This window comes from Pelobates fuscus, chromosome 2 (assembly GCF_036172605.1).
Source record: "Pelobates fuscus isolate aPelFus1 chromosome 2, aPelFus1.pri, whole genome shotgun sequence".
Taxonomy (NCBI): Eukaryota; Metazoa; Chordata; class Amphibia; order Anura; family Pelobatidae; genus Pelobates; species Pelobates fuscus.
The window spans coordinates 121325740-121345757 of NC_086318.1; the positions used below are offsets into that span (position 1 = coordinate 121325740).

Here is a 20018-nt window from a genome sequence, read left to right on the forward strand (position 1 = left end):
CACTTTAAAAAAAAAAAATTAAAAAATATTTGTAATAGAAAAGATTGCTATAAGGAAGTTAACAATAAAATCTGTGTGTATTTATTTGTAGATTAATCTTTTATGATTGTCTGATTATTTAGGTACAGACAATGCTCATTTAGGCATTCCAGCATACCCAACGCATTGTCAAGGAAGTTTTTATTTATGGATGCCGTGCCTTTAGCCAATTTGATTCATGTACATTAGGAATCTTGACACTCTTACAATACATGAAACTCACTATGTATATTACACAAGTATATTAGAGGACTGCAACATTCGAGAATTGTTTGTGCTGGAGGGCATAGAGTAGCACATGACAGCTTGCTTTATTTTTTTAATGTTGGGAGTTCAATATTGCCCATTCCTCTCAACATTTCAAATGGACAAAGAGGGACACTATCATGTTAGAAATGTGAGAGGGGATGTTTAAATGTCAAAGAGAGTTATTGGCAATGATGGTAGTTGCAACAGGTAATCCAATGTACTCACTGATGTAAGCAAGTTCCAAGACACGAAATGACAATAAACAACAGAGAGAACAATAGCATAATATTTTTTGTGACAAGGGTAAAATCAATAATATGTAGGAAATACACTCACAAACAAGGAGCTGTCTGTTGGCTCAATTGTAGCTGCTTCTGGCAATAGAAACCTTGTCACGGGGTATTAGGTGTAGTATCAGCTAGGAAAATTTGGGAGCACAGATACGTCTTGCAGAAATTTCAGAACATGCACATCGCATATGAAATATATAAGAAAAAAGGGATCCTATAGTGCAACTCAGTAAAAACAGACCCAGTGTATATATAAAAGAAAGATAAAATGCACTCACAAACAAAGAGCCTCAAATTCAGCTCATAGTGAAATCTTAAAGCGGTATAATCCCCGCTCACAGATATAGCTTGTCAAAGATGTTTCTCCGTATATTCCAATGGACATATATTAAAAGATGGAAATGAGAAGAATAGTGCTCTCTGTTTCACATGTAGGAAAACTTTACTAGATAAATTAAAATGTACTCACATTTAGAGGAGCAAACATATGCTCGTTGAAAACAGCATGGGTTGTACAATCCTCATATAAAAAATTTAAATTTCACCAGACAAGTAAAATAATAGAATGCTTAACAATCTTAGAAATCACATCATCACCCCCAGATGGCTTTTTCAAGTGAAATTTTATTTTTTTACTAGTTGATACTTCACTTAAAACCCTGTGACAAGGTTTATACTGTCAGAAGCAGATACAACTGAGCCAACAGATGGCTCCTTGTTTGTGAGTGTATTTCCTACATAATATTGATTTTACCCTTGTCACAAACAATATTATACTATTGTAGTTCTCTCTGTTATTTATTGTTATTTCATATCTTGTAACGTGTTTAAATCGGTGAATACATTGGATTACCTGTTGCAACTACCATCATTGCCAAGAACTCTCTTTGACATTTACACTATCTTTGTGGACTTATAGCTACGTTAATACTATTTATATTTTAGTATTTAAAAATAAAAAAAAATATTTAGTTGGTTGGCACAACTTGTGTTCTTCTCTTTTCTGCATGTTTTATGCTCTTGGATTGTTAGGGTATCCTAGTACCAGTGTTTACTGCCGCTTTGGAGTCAGCCCTATCGATCTAACTTTTTGTTACAATCTGATTTCTAAACATATTTATTGTAGCTTAGAGACACATTACTGTGAGTATTATTGTTACACTCAGACACACCAACAATATGGAGCTCCTAGAAAAGAGGGACAGAGGGCTCTGGGCAAAAATAGGGACTGTTCCTCCTTAAAAGGAACACTTGGGAGGCATGCCTGCATAAGAAGAAAATGTATGTGACTGTCTTTTGTGAGATGTTTCCCTTTAATTAAAATTTTAGTAACAATTTTGCATTTATGCTTTGTTAAATGTGAATAACTTGCAGAGTAAGGGTGTTTAAAGTCTTTAAGTAATCTAGTGTCAGAATTGAGAATTTACCTGAAACATCTGTGAGGAGACTCTAAATGATGCCTGTCAGACTACAGAGAATCTTTGACAGCAAATGACAACTGTTCTTGTGCTACATTAATGAATCCATGTGAGCACACTGAATCAGGTGTATGTCTGTGAGGGTGTTATTTAATTATGTATGTTTGACAAGAGTCTATATGAGTCACACAAGATGAAAGATGTCTGTGTCTGTAAGGGGAAAGATATCCAAACTCATCTACCTTATATCCCGCAACTCGTAAATCTCACCTCTCTCTCACTGTCTACACTGCAATACACTGTCTCTCAGTTTCATTTAAGATTCAGTTCAAAGGTTTGGTTCAAAGTCCCCATGCATACCTATAAAGCTCTGTAACTGTGCTCCTGCTTATATCTCCTCCCTCATTAGCAGATAGGTTCCAGTCACACGCACACACACACACACACACACTTTTATATACTTACTCTGTGGGAGCTTGTGATGCTTTAACTCATTAAAGGCTGTATCTTCTATTTTCTCTCCAAAGTATTTTTCTGGGTTTATAATAAAGTCTGGCTTGTTGACTTCAGTGATATCGTTAAGGGTTCCTATATTCAACAAACTGAATATACCTACAAGGAAAGCAGCAAAGCATTCAGTATTATTCTTTGTAACACACATTTTGTTTCAATCGGCACTGAGTATAGACTGATCATGCTTCTTACAGGTACAGGACAAGATCTGCATCAAGTATATTGGAGTGTCATATCTCTCTTTTACATGGGTATTATTATAAACTGATGTATGCAAAAAGAAATAACAAGTTTCCACAAATGAATGTTTCCCTACTCTGGGGAGTTTTCACAAAGTCAGTTAAAGGAACTCTGGCACCATAACTACATAATCTCACTGCAGTAGTTAGGTGCCTGTACTCCTATGGTGCCATCTTATCTTCTACTGTGTAACCATTTTTGAAACAGTTGTAGTGTCCCCAGGCAGCTAAAACTCGCAGTCTATCATTGGCCACCATTTGCAGGTAAAAAATACGTACCTTTTGTAACCCAAGCACCGGAGGAGGACAACTAACAAGCTCCTTGGGACACTACTTTTGTGTTAAAATGTTTGAAAACATGCTAAAAGGTATGACGATGCCAGAAGATTCCAGGCACCATAACCACTACATTGAGTTAAGGGTTACCTACCTTAAGTGAAGACACGGAGGTGTTTTTGTTGTTCTCTATATACATGTTGGGTGTCATTAATTGAACCAGTGTCATACCTGGATTATCTGTACTTTGCTTAGGTTTCAGACTATCGTCAACTACGTTTTGGCAACCTTACTGCAATTCATAAGGTAAAATAGTCCCTAAATTGCCTTATGCAATTTATGTAAACTAGATTAGATAAAGCTCATACATTATTGGTGAAAGAGCTATTTTAATTGAAGGAGATCTAATCTCACCATTGGTCAAACATCATTTTGAGTTATTATAGCATGACATGTTTATAGTATGAATGCGGAATGTTACATATAGTCTATACTCAAAAGTCAAATCCATACCAAGAATATGACTACTGAATGCAAACAGTTTCTTCTAGGTGATATAAAGGGATGTGACATCAAGTAAATATTTCATAAGAGAAACACATTAGTTGTCAAGTCATACAATGCTACAATGCACTAAGCTATGTATGGTATAGATAGTATGTGTTAATGTAATATATAGGGTCAAATTAAACCTAAAGTACAGGGTAAGGTAACATAGGGACATTAAAACTTTGCCATGCCCAAATAGAACTAGAAAGTATAAAAAGAGATCCCAACCGGTACTAGAAATACTTAAAAGAATACAAAGAATAAAATCAGATGGAAATTGTTTTAACTTGAGAAAATGATGACATCCTATAGAGCAGATCATTGTAGTATACATATAATAGACATACAAGTAGGAGCATTATTTAGTGGAAATATATTGTATATATCTCCAGGACAGGGGACAAAAGAATCAGAAATTAAAAATGATTATTCTGAAAAATGATTATTTGCAGCACTAAGTCTGCCTCCCATGGCTGTCTACTAGAGGCTCTTCCTGGATGCTAACAGACCTTTGGTCTGGTAACTGACGCTGGATGTCCTCATGATCTGTATGAGCACATCCAGCATCAGATTATTCCTAATATGAAAGCATTGATTTACTGCCTTCCTATGGGGAGGTCTAATGCGTGTGTGGTGTTTGCCACGCATGTGCATTAGCACCTGCTTGTCGCAGAATGTTGGAGGAAGCGGAGCCACAACCCAGCCAAGGACATTGGCACTGGGGTAAGGTAAGTAAATAAAAGGTTTTTAACCCTTTATTTATGGAGGTGGGGTGGCGCAAGGGAGGGGGAGGAGGAGGGCGTTATAGAGCCATGAATACAGCTTTGTATTCCTGGCACTTATAGTATCCCTTTAAGCTAGAGGTTTTTTTTGTTTTGTCACTTTTGCTAAGGCACGCTCTATTAATTCATATTCATTACACTAGTTAACGTTACTACAAACTTTGTAAAGTCTAAGTACCAATAGATTCCTCTAAGTCCAACTTGGGGTGTGTTTTCTAGAAAAGGGTAGTTGCAAGATGTTGATAGCAAACGTTGGTGACAGCCATTTTAGCAAATACTGACTTGTCCATAAATGCTTGTAAAAAGCAGCGAAACAAACTCTAATGTCTGGTTAACCAGAATATGGGCGCTATTCAAAAAATGTCCTACACCACACCCACTTCTTATAAATACAGGCCACACCATCCTGAAAAAAAAAGTTATATACCATGAAAGAGCCAACACATTGGAGACTACTGCATTATCAAACCTTCAGCATTTCTAGTACCAAGGTAACCACTAATACAATTCACCAGATATCGATGTTTCCTAGTAACACATGACATGAAACTAACTCAATGGAAAGTATATTATACATCATACTTACCAATTGAGTTTTGGAATGAATCCTCCCTGATGTTTGAATGCATTCTTTCTTTTGCTAAGGTTTCTCTGTATTTTGAGCCCAAAGCAATGTCTTCCAACGGACTTGTCCTAAGAAAAATAACAATGAATTGAAACTTTTATATCAAACACATAACTTGCTCATTTTGTGTAATGTAGAAAACAGAGAAAGGTTGCGCCAATGATAAAAATATATAACCAGTAAAAGACTGTACAACAATAAAAATAATAAAAAGAAATATAATAAAAAAGTTCCAATGTGTGTCCGAAGATCAAATGGTTTTTAGTCTCTAAATCCGCTGTGGGGGTGGCTTCTCTAGTTGTTATGGTTCACACCGTCTTGTAATATGGAAGACACAAGAAAAGAGGACCAATCGTGCGGAGTGTATTACAGTAAAACGTAGTAGAATTAGATCTTAAGTATTACACTCACATTTAGATGAGCTATAGCCAGCTCTGGGTTTGTAGGCATACAGCGGAACAATCCCCGCTTATAGGATTTGTTGATGCTTGTTAATGCTTGTCCTTCAGGGGTTTGGTCCAGCTTGCAGGAGAAGGAGATAAAAACAGCAGATAGTGCTCTCTGATGGTATTTTAAGTGATGAATAAAATAAGATAGAATATACTCACAAAAGGAGTGCAGGTCTCACTGCACTTTTTGGATAGCGTTAGTGGTATAATCCCCACTTCAGGATATGTAGTATAAAAATGCCAGGAAAAATAATAAAATTTATAGTTGTGTATAAAAAATGATAATGGTGCATATATCTAACCAAAAAGTCATTTATTATTTAAAACACAATATAAAATAACCATAACGCGTTTCACCGCTGGGGCTTTATCAAAATGGTTTTACATGTAACCTGGCACAAGAATAGTTTAAATAGGTACACTAGTACTTTAAAAAATGGCGCCAAGATGACATCATAGTTAGGTGGCCAATCAGAATCATACACTGTACATTTAGAAACAGATTTGAAATTGAGATTAAAATTTTGAACCAAAGGGGTGTATCTTTTATAAAACATTTGTTTAAGTCATATCCGATCGTTATTTTTTAAAAACGAGGTTTGGAACTTTAGAAAATAAAAGTTGTAATAATCGTACGTCACGTGACCCGCACGGCACCATGGGTAATGTAGTGCGTCGGTCACGTGATCGGCTTATACAGAATGGGAAAATGCTGATGTCCATAACAGGAGGGGCGGATGGTAAAGCATCATGTGACCCGCGGCCAATAGGAGAGGGGCACGTGGGTCACGTGATCGGCAGATCGGCGAAAGGGCGCTTGGGAAATGTAGTTTAGCGCGCCCTTTCGATATTAGATTAGGAAATACATATTAAATATGTATACAAGTGGGTAAATACTGGCTAGTTCTAAATAAAGGGATAATACTAGCTGATATAACATATAAAATATAACATATAACATTATGTGCAAATTGGGAGAGTTAAAATGAGTATATAAACATCACTTAAATAAACTTAATAAAACCAAAAAGTAATAGAGATATTTTGAGACACATTATTAGTAATAGATGGATAAAAAATAGAATAATTAAGATGAGATAAAATAAAATAAAATAGAATAAAATAATATAATGAGACACTTATCAAAGAGTAACTAGTAGTGGAAGCTCTACATTGTAGGCTTTCATTAAGGTGCCTATACATATTTGGGCATATATATTCGTGGTAGACATATAAGCAATAATGCAGTCAGGCTGGGGGTATCCCAGACTATAATGCCGTAGGTGACAGCTATGAATTGGATAGCCCCAGACTGACTGCATAAAACCATACATAATAAAATGACATTAATTAAAAAACGACATTAATTAAAAAACAATCATATTATTATAAAAAATTAAATAGATCAAAGTCAGCGTTTAAGCCCTGGGGGGTTAGAGTTTGTAAATTGAACACCCACTCCATTTCTGATCTCCCTAAGATATTTTTTATGTTGCCCCCTCTCCAGGGCAATTTACATTTTTTGATACCTATACATTTTAAAAATTTGGGATCCCGATTATGTTTCATAAAGTGCTTAGACACGGAGTGATTAGGGTATCCATTTTTTATATTCCGGCAATGCTCCGCTAATCTGGTTTTTAGACATCTGGTGGTCATACCTACATATTGGAGGCCACATGGGCACTCCAATAGATAGATGACGTTGGTGGTATTACAACCGATAAAATCTTTAATAGTATAGTTTTTGTTGGTGACATTGGATTTAAAATTAGTAACTTTACAGTGTGTGGAGGGAGCAGTGCTCTTACACACAATGCATCTCTTGCATTTGTAAAATCCTGTAGCTCCATCTAAAAAGGTGTGTGGTGGATTTTTTATTACCTTAGTATAGTTTTCAGTTAAAATGGATTTAAAATTTGGTGCACCTCTAAAAACAATTTTTGGTTGTGTTGGTAAAATTTCTTTCAGGAGATCATCCTGTCTTAAAAGATGCCAATGTTTTTTGATTGTTTTTTTGATAAAACCATTTTTGTTATTATAATTAAAAATTATAGGAAGGGTGGGGGCTTCTGTATTGTTTTTATCCTTATAGGTGAGGAGGCTTTCTCTAGGTTTTTCTTTTACTGATAATATAGTGTTGTCCAGTTTTGTTGGTGAGTAGTTTTTTTCTATAAATTGTTTTTTTAAAAACAATGATTGTTCGTTAAAATCATTAATGTGGGAGCAGTTTCGGCGTATTCTTAAAAACTGGCTTTTCGGTGCACTCTCCAGCCATGGTTTGTAGTGACAACTGGTGTGGTCAATTGCCGTGTTAGTGCATACTTTTTTAAAAAAATGTTTTAGTGTGTATTGTGCCTTCTTGGATAAAAATGCTTAGGTCTAAAAAATTAATTATCTCTTTACTGTGTTCACATGTTAAAACTATCCCTTTATCGTTGGAATTAAGGTGTGATATAAAAGAGTTAAGTGAGTCCTCCGTGCCCTTCCATATAAAAAATAAATCATCAATGTATCTAAAATAGGAGACTAGGTTTTGCTCCCAGGCATGTCGTCCCCAAATGGCGCTGGATTCCCAGTCAGCCATAAAGAGGTTGGCATAACTAGGAGCAAACCTAGTCCCCATAGCCGTTCCCCTTTTCTGAAGATAAAAAGAATCATAAAACCAAAAGTAATTATTAGTTAAAATGATGTCTATACCTTCTATAATAAAATTAATCTGAGAGTCTGGAATTCTTTTTTCGTTAGTTAGTATTGTTTTGACAGCATTGCACCCAAGTTGGTGGGGGATAATAGTATACAAGGAGGTGACATCACAAGTAACGAGTGTAAAATCTGGTTCCCAACAAAAACCATTTAAAAATCTCAGTAGTGACATTGAGTCCTTCAAATAAGATCTCATGAGTTTTACCGCTGGTTGTAATAGGGTATCTATATATTGGGATAAGTTGCATAACGGGGAGTTGATCCCAGACACAATGGGTCTGCCGGGGGGGTGTTGAGCGTCTTTGTGTATTTTTGGTAAAAAATATATTACTGGGATTTTAGGATTTTTCACAAACAGGTAATCAAATTCTTTTTTATTCAGAATATTTTCATCTAATCCTTTTTGTAGAAAGGTAATTATTTTTTGTTGTATGGATGATGTGGGATCCCTAGATAATTTCTCATATGTGGTAGTATCGTTTAGTTGTTTATAAGCTTCGTTAATATACATTGAACTCGATTGAACAACTAAACCCCCACCTTTGTCTGCAGGTTTAATAACAATATCTTTGTCTTGTTGCAATTGTTTGATAGCTCTTTTTTCTAGTGCATTTAGGTTCTGTGCATCATATTTGTTGTATTTGATTTTGTTAAAATCTCTTAATACTGATTTCTCAAACATCACTAGAGGGGCTGATTTAAAATGATAGGGATAAAAAGTAGATTTTGGTTTAAGGTCCGTGTTGATGTAAGCAGATTGCTCGGTGGTGGTAGGGGAAGGGAGGGATGAAGGGGTAGGGGGATTGGTTGTTGAGTTTTGTGCATTAAAAAATCTTTTAAGTGTAGCTTTACGTACGAATTTATTAACGTCTAAAAATGCTTCAAAAGGTTTAAAAGAATTTGTTGGGGCATATTTTAATCCTTTGCTTAAAACTGAAATCTGTGCTGCATTTAAAACTTTTTGTGACAAATTAAAAATGCCGGCATCTGATTCTTTCGGAGCGGTTATTATCTTTCTAATCTCTCTTTTTTGCTGTCTTCTGCCGCTCCGTTTGCCTCTGGGCTTAGGGTTCTTTTCTTTGTCCTTATTGGATATGGTGTATTGGCAAAGGTGTTGGGGTGTGTTTGAATCTCTAAAAAATGATCCTCATTTTCAGTTTCGGAGTCGATAGATAATAATTGGTACCTATTGGTATGTGTAATGGGGGTATCACTGTGATTTTTATAGTAGTGGTTAGGCCTTTGGGTTTTCGGTGAGTGTTTGAAAGTGTCGGGACTCCGTGCATTGTAATAATGCTCTACTGACTATAACAATTTAATAAAACCTTTTAGTTCCAAAGGGACTATGACAATGTTTTACGTTATTTACCTGCTTTGGCATTCTGAGCTTTAAAGGATCACTATAGTGACAGGAAAACAAATCGGTTTTCCTGACACTATAGTACCCTGAGGGTGTCCCCACCCTCAAGGTCCCCCTCCAGTGGTGCTGAAGGTGTTAAAACCCCTTCAGTTACTCACCTTCTTCCACCGCCGGGCTCCCTCGGCGCTGGTGACCTCTCCTCCCCTGCCGACATCAGTTCCCCCGTCTGACGTCAGCGGAGCGGAATGCACATGCGCGACAGTGACGCGCGCGCATTCAAAGTGTCCATAGGAAAGCATTTTTCAATGCTTTCCTATGGACGCTCTGCGTGATGGAAGACAGACACTAGAGGCTGGCTTAACACCAAATGTAAACATAGCAGTTTCTCTGAAACTGCTATGTTTACAGCAGGCAGGGTTAACCCTAGAGGGACCTGGCACCCAGACCACTCCATTGAGCTGAAGTGGTCTGGGTGACTATAGTCTCCCTTAAACACAGAGGCGGCTCTCTAATTAGACGGTTTAGGCGGCCGCCTGAGGCCTCGCGCTGGCGGGGGCCTCGTGGCCGCCTAAACCGCCTGTTGGCAGAGTGTGTCAGGTCCTCGGTCAGTGACCGAGGACCTGACACCAGGAGGGGGCCCGGCGGCTTGCCCGGTATGCCGCCGGGTGCGAGGCCCCTCCTGGCTGCCCGGCCACCATCGCAGACACTGGTCTGCAGCTCCGCAGTGTGCAGAGCTGCAGACCATGTGACTCGCGAGAATTGGCCAATCAGAGCGTTGCCGCGGGTTACCACGGCAACGCTCTGAAATCTCGCGAGACTACTCGGTCTGCAGCTCTGCAGACCGAGAGCAGCGGCCACCGGACCACCAGGGAGCCCACTGGACCACCAGGGAAATCAAGGTAGGCTCTCCCACCCCATCACCCCCCAACACACTCAGCCTCACCCCCCCAGTCAGCATCACCACACTCAGCCTTACCCCCAGCCTCTCCATCCCCCCACCACCACCCTCAGCCTCACCACCTCCACCACCATCACCCCCACCACCCTCAGCCTCACCACCCCTAGCCCCCACCACCCTCACCATCACCCCCCACCACCACCCCCACCACCCTCAGCATCACCCCCCTCAGTCTCACCCCCAGCCCCCCTCAGCATCACCCCCCACCACCCTCAGCCTCACCACCCCTAGCCCCCACCACCCTCACCATCACCCCCACCACCCCTAGCCCCCACGACCCTCACCACTACCCCCACCACCCTCAGCCTCACCCCCACCACCCTCAGCCTCACCACCCCTAGCCCCCACCACCCTCACCATCACCCCCCACCACCCCTAGCCCCCACCACCCTCACCACCACCCCCCTCAGCCTCGCCCCCCACCCCCCCTCAGCATCATCCCCCTCAGCCTCACCCCCACCACCCTCAGCCTCACCACCCTCACCCCCTCACCCCCTCACCATCACCCCCCTCACCCCCCTCACCCCCTCACCATCACCCCACCACCGTCAGCATCACCCTCAGCATCACCCCCCACCACCCTCAGCATCACCCCCCACCACCCTCAGCATCACCTCCCCCCACCAGCCTCACCCCCCACCACCCTCAGCCTCACCACCCCCCACCACCCTCAGCCTCACCACCCCCCACCACCCTCACCATCACCCCCACCACCCTCACCATCACCCCCACCACCCTCAGCCTCACCCCCACCACCCTCAGCATCACCCCCCACCACCCTCAGCATCACACCCCTCACCACCCTCAGCATCACACCCCTCACCACCCTCAGCCTCACCACCCACCACCCTCAGCATCACACCCCTCACCACCCTCAGCATCACACCCCTCACCACCCTCAGCCTCACCACCCCCACCACCCTCAGCATCACCACCCCCACCACCCTCAGCATCACCACCCCCAGCATCACCACCCCACCACCCTCAGCATCACCACCCCACCACCCTCAGCATCACCCCCCACCACCCTCAGCATCACCCCCCACCATCCTCAGCATCACCCCCCACCACCCCCCTCAGCATCACCCCCCACCACCACCCTCAGCATCACCCCCCCACCACCCTCAGCCTCACCCCCCTTTCACTCACACATTATCCCCCCTCTCACTCTCACATTATCCCCCCTCTCACTCTCACATTATCTCCCCTCTCACTCTCACATTATCCCCCCTCTCACTCTCACATTATCCCCCCTCTCACTCTCACATTACCCCCTCTCACTCTCACATTACCATTACCCTCCCTCTCACCATCAACCCCCCGCTCCCTCTCACCATCAACCCCCCGCTCCCTCTCACCATCAACCCCCCCGCTCCCTCTCACCATCAACCCCCCGCTCCCTCTCACCATCAACCCCCCGCTCCCTCTCACCATCAACCCCCCGCTCCCTCTCACCATCAACCCACCGCTCCCTCTCACCATCACCCCCCTCTCCCTCTCACCATCACCCCCCCTCTCCCTCTCACCATCACCCCCCCTCTCCCTCTCACCATCACCCCCCTCTCCCTCTCACCATCACCCCCCCTCTCCCTCTCACCATCACTCACCCTCTCCCTCTCACCATCACCCCCCCTCCCTCTCACCATCACCCCCCTCCCTCTCACCATCACCCCCCTCCCTCTCACCATCACCCCCCCTCTCACCATCACCCCCCCTCTCACCATCACCCACCTCTCACCATCACCCCCGTCTCCCTCTCACCATCACCCCCGTCTCCCTCTCACCATCACCCCCCTCTCCCTCTCGCCATCACCCCCCTCTCCCTCTCGCCATCACCCCCCTCTCCCTCTCGCCATCACCCCCCCTCTCCCTCTCGCCATCACCCCCTCTCCCTCTCGCCATCACCCCCCCTCTCCCTCTCGCCATCACCCCCCCTCTCCCTCTCACCATCACCCCCCCTCTCCCTCTCACCATCACCCCCCCTCCCCATCACCCCCCCTCCCTCTCACCATCACCCCCCCTCCCTCTCACCATCACCCCCCCCTCACCATCACCCCCCCTCCCTCTCACCATCACCCCCCCTCCCTCTCACCATCACCCCCCCTCCCTCTCACCATCACCCCCCCTCCCTCTCACCATCACCCCCCCCTGCCTCTCACCATCACCCCCCTCCCTCTCACCATCACCCCCCCTCCCACCATCACCCCCCCTCTCCCTCTCACCATCACCCCCCTCTCCCTCTCCCTCTCACCATCAACCCCCCCTCACCATCAACCCCCCTCTCACCATCACCCCCCTCTCACCATCACCCGCCTCTCCCCCCCCCCATACACACAACACACTTCAAGCAGCTACCCCATACACATAGGGTCTCAGACAAAAACGCAAACATGTTCAGAGACATATATTCACACACACAAGGATACTCTTTGTCAGACACACTCTCAGGCACATACACAGGTAGACAGTGCATCAATGTGTATATGTGACACTTTTTTTTGTTAGTGGGGCCTCATGTTTGCGTTTCGCCTAAGGCCTCATAAAGTCTAGAGCCGCCTCTGCTTAAACCATAGGCGTGCGCACGGGGTGTGCCGGGTGTGCCTGGGCACACCCTAATCCCCGCGGCACGCCTATGCATTGAGACCGGCAGGGGAGATCTCAGGATCTCCCCTGTCGGCTCATGCAGAGCCGGCGCTATCCGAGCGCCGGCTCTGCTCTCAGCCTCCCCTCACCGGCTCACAGGCAGTGAGGGAGGCAGGAGAGGACCCGGGGAGCTATTGCCAGCAGCTCCGCCGGGTTCCTCTCGCGAGATCTGAGCGTTGCCGCGGCAACGCTCAGATCTCACGTGAGTGAACTCTAGCCCTGCGGGGCTAGAGTTCACTCTCCTCTGGACCACCAGGGATGGCAGCAGCAGCAGGATCCCCCCTCCCAGGCATAAGGTAAGAAGGGAGGGGGATAACTGATCTGCCTCCACCTCCACTGGACCACCAGGGACAAGGAACAAGAATCCCCCCTCCCCACATAAAGTAAGAAGGGAGGGGGGATATTTAGTAATGTACCCCCACCTCCACCCCCTACAATCACTCACACACATACACACATACACAGCACACACACACACACATACATAGCACACACACACACATACACAGCACCCACACACACATACACAGCACCCACAGACATACACAGCACCCACACACAGCACCCACAGACATACACAGCACCCACAGACATACACAGCACCCACAGACATACACAGCACCCACACACAGCACCCACAGACATACACAGCACCCACACACACACATACACAGCACCCACAGACATACACAGCACCCACACACAGCACCCACAGACATACACAGCACCCACAGACATACACAGCACCCACACACAGCACCCACAGACATAAACAGCACCCACAGACATCCACAGCACCCACAGACATACACAGCACCCACACACATCCACAGCACCCACAGACATACACAGCACCCACACACAGCACCCACAGACATACACAGCACCTACACACATACACAGCACCCACACACATACACATACACAGCACACCCACAGACATACACAGCACACCCACAGACATACACAGCACACCCACAGACATACACAGCACCCACAGACATACACAGCACCCACACACAGCACCCACAGACATACACAGCACCCACACACAGCACCCACAGACATACACAGCACCCACACACTGTCACGTCTAAACATTTGTTATGAAGGAACACAACTGCAGATTTCTTATAGGTTGAATATTTATTATAAAAAGTAAAAGGTATTGACTTTAATTCCAATTTACAGGTACTGTAGCTTTAAGTAGTAAACGATAACTGAAGTCCACAATTATATGCACTGTAGTTTTAATAGTAAACGATAACTGAAGTCCACAATTATATGCACTGTAGCTTTAAGTAGTAAACGATAACTGAAGTCCACAATTATATGCACTGTAGCTTTAAGTAGTAAACGATAACTGAAGTCCACAATTATATGCACTGTAGCTTTAAGTAGTAAACGGTGACTGAAGTCCACAATTATATGCACTGTAGCTTTAAGTAGTAAACGGTGACTGAATCAGAAAGAGTCCTTTAGTAGTATTAATTAATTAGGTGATAAGAAGTTACAATAGCTGTTCCATAGACTTTAACTGAAGTAAGACAGATGCAGCTAACTGAGACAAAGTATGAGTTGAAGTTAGCTGTAACGAGTTTGTTTTAACGAAGGACCTTGGAGACAGGAAATAACAGCTTTGAGATGCAACGCTTATCACAGAGGTTTTACTTAGCTTCCGGCACATAGAACACTGGTTCCCGAGATCTCCTCAGAGGTGGTTTATCCTAAATGGAGAGAGTTCAGCTTTTAGTCGTGGATGAGGAAAGGTGAAGGGAACTTGAAGTCTTCCAGTCCGGTCCGGTAATAGAGGGCTTTCACAACGATGTTGCAGCCGGTTCGTGAGTACGGAACGTAGTTCATTAATCCAGCGTCGATCAGCTGGTGCGGTCAGATTAAATAGGGAGACCGTGTCATAAAGAGGTGTGGCTAAGCTCCGTGGAACCAGGAAGTAAGAGGATATTATAATTAAGGCATGACACACACATACACAGCACCCACACACATACACATACACAGCACACCCACAGACATACACAGCACACCCACAGACATACACAGCACACCCACAGACATACACAGCACACCCACAGACATACACAGCACCCACAGACCTACACAGCACCCACAGACATACACAGCACCTACACACATACAGCACCCACAGACACACAGCACCCACACACACACAGCACCCACACACATACAGCACCTACACACATACAGCACCCACAGACACACAGCACCCACAGACACACAGCACCCACACACATACAGCACCCACACACACATACAGCACCCACACACACACACAGCACCCACACACACAGCACCCTCACAAACACAAACAGGACCCTAACAAACACACACACACAAAACACTACCAGTACCCTCACACACAAACAGCACCCTGACACACAGTACATTTACAGCACCCTCACAAGTGCACACACACACACACACACACACAAACAGCACCCTGACACACAGTACATTCACAGCACCCTCACAAGCACGCACACACAAACACCCTCACCCACATAGTACACTACCAGCACACACACACATCACACTAACAGCACCCTCACACAGCACACACACAGCTTTGTGTGTGTGTGTATATATGTGTATATATATATATATATATATATATATATATATACACACGCCGCGTGTGCTTGTGCTTGAGGGTGCACACCCTAATGCAATAGGCTGCGCACGCCTATGGCTTAAACATATAGTTTCACTCAGATTTTTGAAGTACAAAAAGCCCACCCTTACAATAAATGAATGAATAAAAATGGAAACTGGTTAAACTATTGATCTATAGAAGGTTGAAGCCGAAGGGAACATCATGTTCCCATCCTTGTGTTACAACACATTCTCATAATCTATTATTACATGAAATCAATACACACAATTAATTATAGACAAACCAGTTTAATGCACTTGTAGAGACATAAGGCAAATAGGAAGTGTATATACAAGGCAGATTTGACAGAAAATTACATAGTTGATGCAGAGTCTGGTTTAATCCATTAAGGGCATAAATCACCTAACATTCCTAAATTGTTTGGAATAACGTGCTTTAAAACATCAGGTATGATGTTGTATCGATCAGGTAGTGTAAGGGTTACGCCCGCTTCACAGTGACAGACCAAACTCCCCGTTTAACGCACTGCAAACAACTGCAAACAGTCCATTTGCACAACCGCAAACTCCCCATTTGAACAAGGTTGGATACCAAGCTAGCCATGTCCCGTTCCTTGTCCTCACTGATGTAATTGAAGGTCTCTTCCTCCACCCAGCCACATACAACAGGGTACGTGGCCTCTGAACACTGGGCATTATTCTAGGGCCAAAGGGAATCACAGCACCACGACCACGACGGCCCCTGCGGGGTGGCCTGCCTCTGCCTGTCATTTTTTTTCGATTAGTGGTACTATGCGTGCAAGCTACTGTGACAACAGTTATGAGTGGCACTGTGCACTGGCAGAAGTTGGCAGAGTAGACGCTGTAGACCTGACACAAACGCTTGCAGACAACTAACTGCTATTCAATCTATTACAGTCAAAATTTCTAGTTTTTTATTTTTTTTTTTAAATGTACACTAATGTTACACCAGATATGAGTTGCACTGGTGTGACACTGTGCCCTGGCAGGCCCTGAAACGCACACGTGTGAAGGAAACTGACCGCTATTATGTTACAGTCAAAAAAGTGTTTTGTTTTTTTAAATGCAAGCTATTGTGACACCAGATATGAGTGGTGGCACTGGGCAAGTGGGCACAGTATACGCTGTGAGCCTGACACACACGCTGGCAGGCAGGCAACTGCAATTAGATTACACAGAAAAAAAAGCAGACTGATGTTCTAGCCCTAAAAAGGGCATTTTGGGGTGCTGTCCTTACAGCAGAGATCAGATGAGTCCTTCAGGACTGTAGTGGACACTGATTACACTAGCCTAGCTATCGATTTCCCTATTAAATCAGCAGCAGCACACTGTCCCTCCTCTCTAAGGATGACTAAGAATGTAGCTTCAGAATTAATCTAAAATGGATGCTGTCCAGGAGGTGGGAGGGTCTGGGAGGGAGGGTCTGCTGCTTATTGGCTGGAATGTGTCTGCTGACTGTGAGGTACAGGGTCAAAGTTTACTCAATGATGACGAATAGGGGGTGGACCGAACATCGCATATGTTTGCCCGCCGTGGCGAACGCGAACAAGCGATGTTTGCCAGGAACTATTCGCTGGCGAACTATTCGGGACATCTCTACTGCCAATACCTCTCCCTATACAAACAAGCATTCTGCTAGCATTTCCTGCTGCTCTATAACATTGTCTGCCTACCTTTAAGTCATCAGAAATGATCACCCCTAAATCCCTTTCCTCAGATGTTTAAGTTAGGATTCTATCAAATATTCTATACTCTGCCCTTGGGTTTTTACATCCAAGATGCATTATCTTGCACTTATCCATATTAAATGTCAGTTGTCACAACTCTGACCATTTTTCTAGTTTACCTAAATCATTTGCCATTTGGCTTATCCCTCCTGGAAACTTTAACCCTGTTAAAATTTGTGTATCATCAGCAAAAATACATACCTTACTATCAAGACCTTCTGCAATATCACTAATAAAATGTGACCTGACAAGTGGCCCCTATCCTGTGTTGGCAAATTGCATTACAATTTATATGGTTTCCTTATGAAGCAATTTTTCTCTTTTCATAAACTTTTACTGCTCAGAACTAAAACAAAATTATACCAGTTAGTTAATAGTATTATAGTGGTGCAAGGTCAAATTTCAGCACACTAGGATCCAGTCAATTGAGCTTTAACATTTGATCAATCTAATGTCAGATTGGGGCACTAAATTATGGTACTATTCCTGCACTGACATTCATAAAAGTAAATGAGGTGGATACAAACCCCATGTTTTTGAAATTTATTTTTGTACAATTATTTTTATTAAATTTTAAATATTCCATAAAATGACATAAACTTAACATGACAATGAACATATCCTAAATATGTGTACCATCTGTTAACTTTTAACACATACACACAAGTATTAAGCGATGAGTTTCTATTTTAAGTCCTCCATTGGTTATTCACTTTGTGTAATAAAACAAAAAAAAGAAAAACAATTGAAAATATATAGTTACGGTATATCTTATATTAATTTAGGGGGTCAAATCGAGATGAAAAAGCTTTAGGGGGGCGTGGCCTGGACACCGAAGGGAGCGGACGCATGGCGGCTGAGCTCCCGTCGTATAATCCGCAGATATACAAAGCAAGGCGTTCAACAGCCCGATCCAGCCAGACAACAAGCCTAACAACACTGCCCGACATGGGTAAGAAAACGAAAAAGCAGAAAACCCTGAACGGGGTAAGCTCCCGCGACATTGGGGTCCTCCTGCAACAGAGGCCTAAACCTAAAATGGCGGCGCCACCCGACTCTCCCTATACCTCCTCCGAGGAGGAAGACATGGATGCCCTGGACAAGATCCCCCACACTATGGGCCATATATCCACACCACCAACAGAGGACCTATCCGCCCCAGCCACCAAAGGAGACATAAAGGGCCTCATAAACAATATTCGAGCCTTCTTTAATGCTGACCTTGATATTATACGCGAAGATATCGCGGTGGTCACGGCCCGAGTAGGGGCAACAGAAGAACACCTCTCCACAGTGGCCCACCAACAGGAAAACAGCCTCGAGCACATCCGAAGCCTCCAGGCGGCCCACAAGGCATTACAGATCAAAATGGACACCATGGAAGATAACCGAAGGCGCAACAACCTCAAAATTAGAGGTATTGCTGAAACGGTAGACGACCACGAGATGCCACACTTTCTCAGGCGCCTTTTCGCCTCTCTAATGCCGCAACGCTCAGCGAAAACCATACAGTTGGATGGCTGCTTTCGCCTAGCAAAATCTACCAGGGCGCCGGCGGGAGCTACCTGCGACGTGCTAATACGCTTCGTGCTGAGCCGGGACAGGGTGGCGGTCCAGGAGGCGGTGAAGAACAAAACGCCTTATGACTTTGAGGATATGCAACTGCTATTTTTACAGGACTTATGTAGATCAACGCTACAATGGAGAAGGTCCATTCAACATGTCACCCAGGCCTTACGATCAGCGGGCATCAAGTACAAATGGGGCCCCTCACGGACTCTCCAAGCCACCAAAGGAGGCCGCACCTACCCACTCGCCTCTGCAGACGAATCTGAGGAGTTCCTCCAGAAACTGAGCCTTACCTCGTCCACAGGCCCAGGAAGCGGTCCACACAGCTCATGGGACGTTACCAGGGTGGTACCTTTCACCCCAAGAGCCGCTGCTGATACCGGCTGAGGACGGAAAGAACACACAGAAGGGATCTTTACATGGGCCTATTGTCCCAAATAACCTACCAGTTCATAGTTATACTGTGTTCGTGTTTTGTTTTATGTTTTTTTTTAAACTATTTTTCTGTTGGTTTAGCTTTCCATACTGACCGCGCTGTGTAACATACCATACCTTTGAAGACACTAACTATGTGTCCCCCCCCCCCTCATTGCTCAGGGGTTAATGAGCGGCACTCCCCTCAACGCACCCTAGTGAACCCAATCCACAACTATTCTCTCACCCCAAGGAACGGCATATGCGCCAGCAAGGGGATGACAAACTACCCAGCCCCACACGCATCATAGTCGCAAGCCAACTAGCACCTACTACCTAAAATTACCCGCCATAGGAGGTCATCGCGGTGGCCGCTAGTTATAGGAGCACTCTGCTCTCCCACTCGGCCCAGCACTGCGCAGCCGAATCCCTACCCCCGGTCCCCGCGAGATGACCCTGACCACTCTCAGTACTCGGAGATAGATCTGCCGCGAGCACCACTCGAATCCACCATACCTATATATGTGCCAACACAGTCT

The 20018-nt window shown here is 44.3% G+C and overlaps 1 protein-coding gene across 1 annotated transcript in view; it reads right to left on the bottom strand.

Moving 5' to 3' along the window:
- WDR49 (WD repeat domain 49) overlaps positions 1 to 20018 on the bottom strand; it is a 110434-nt gene that overhangs the window by 1790 nt on the left and 88626 nt on the right. The window contains exons 16-17 of the mRNA XM_063441688.1: positions 4942 to 5048; positions 2462 to 2608 (exon numbers count right to left, since the gene is read on the bottom strand). Of these exons, the coding sequence (XP_063297758.1) occupies positions 2462 to 2608; positions 4942 to 5048 (254 nt within the window). The remainder of the gene's footprint in view (positions 1 to 2461; positions 2609 to 4941; positions 5049 to 20018) is intronic.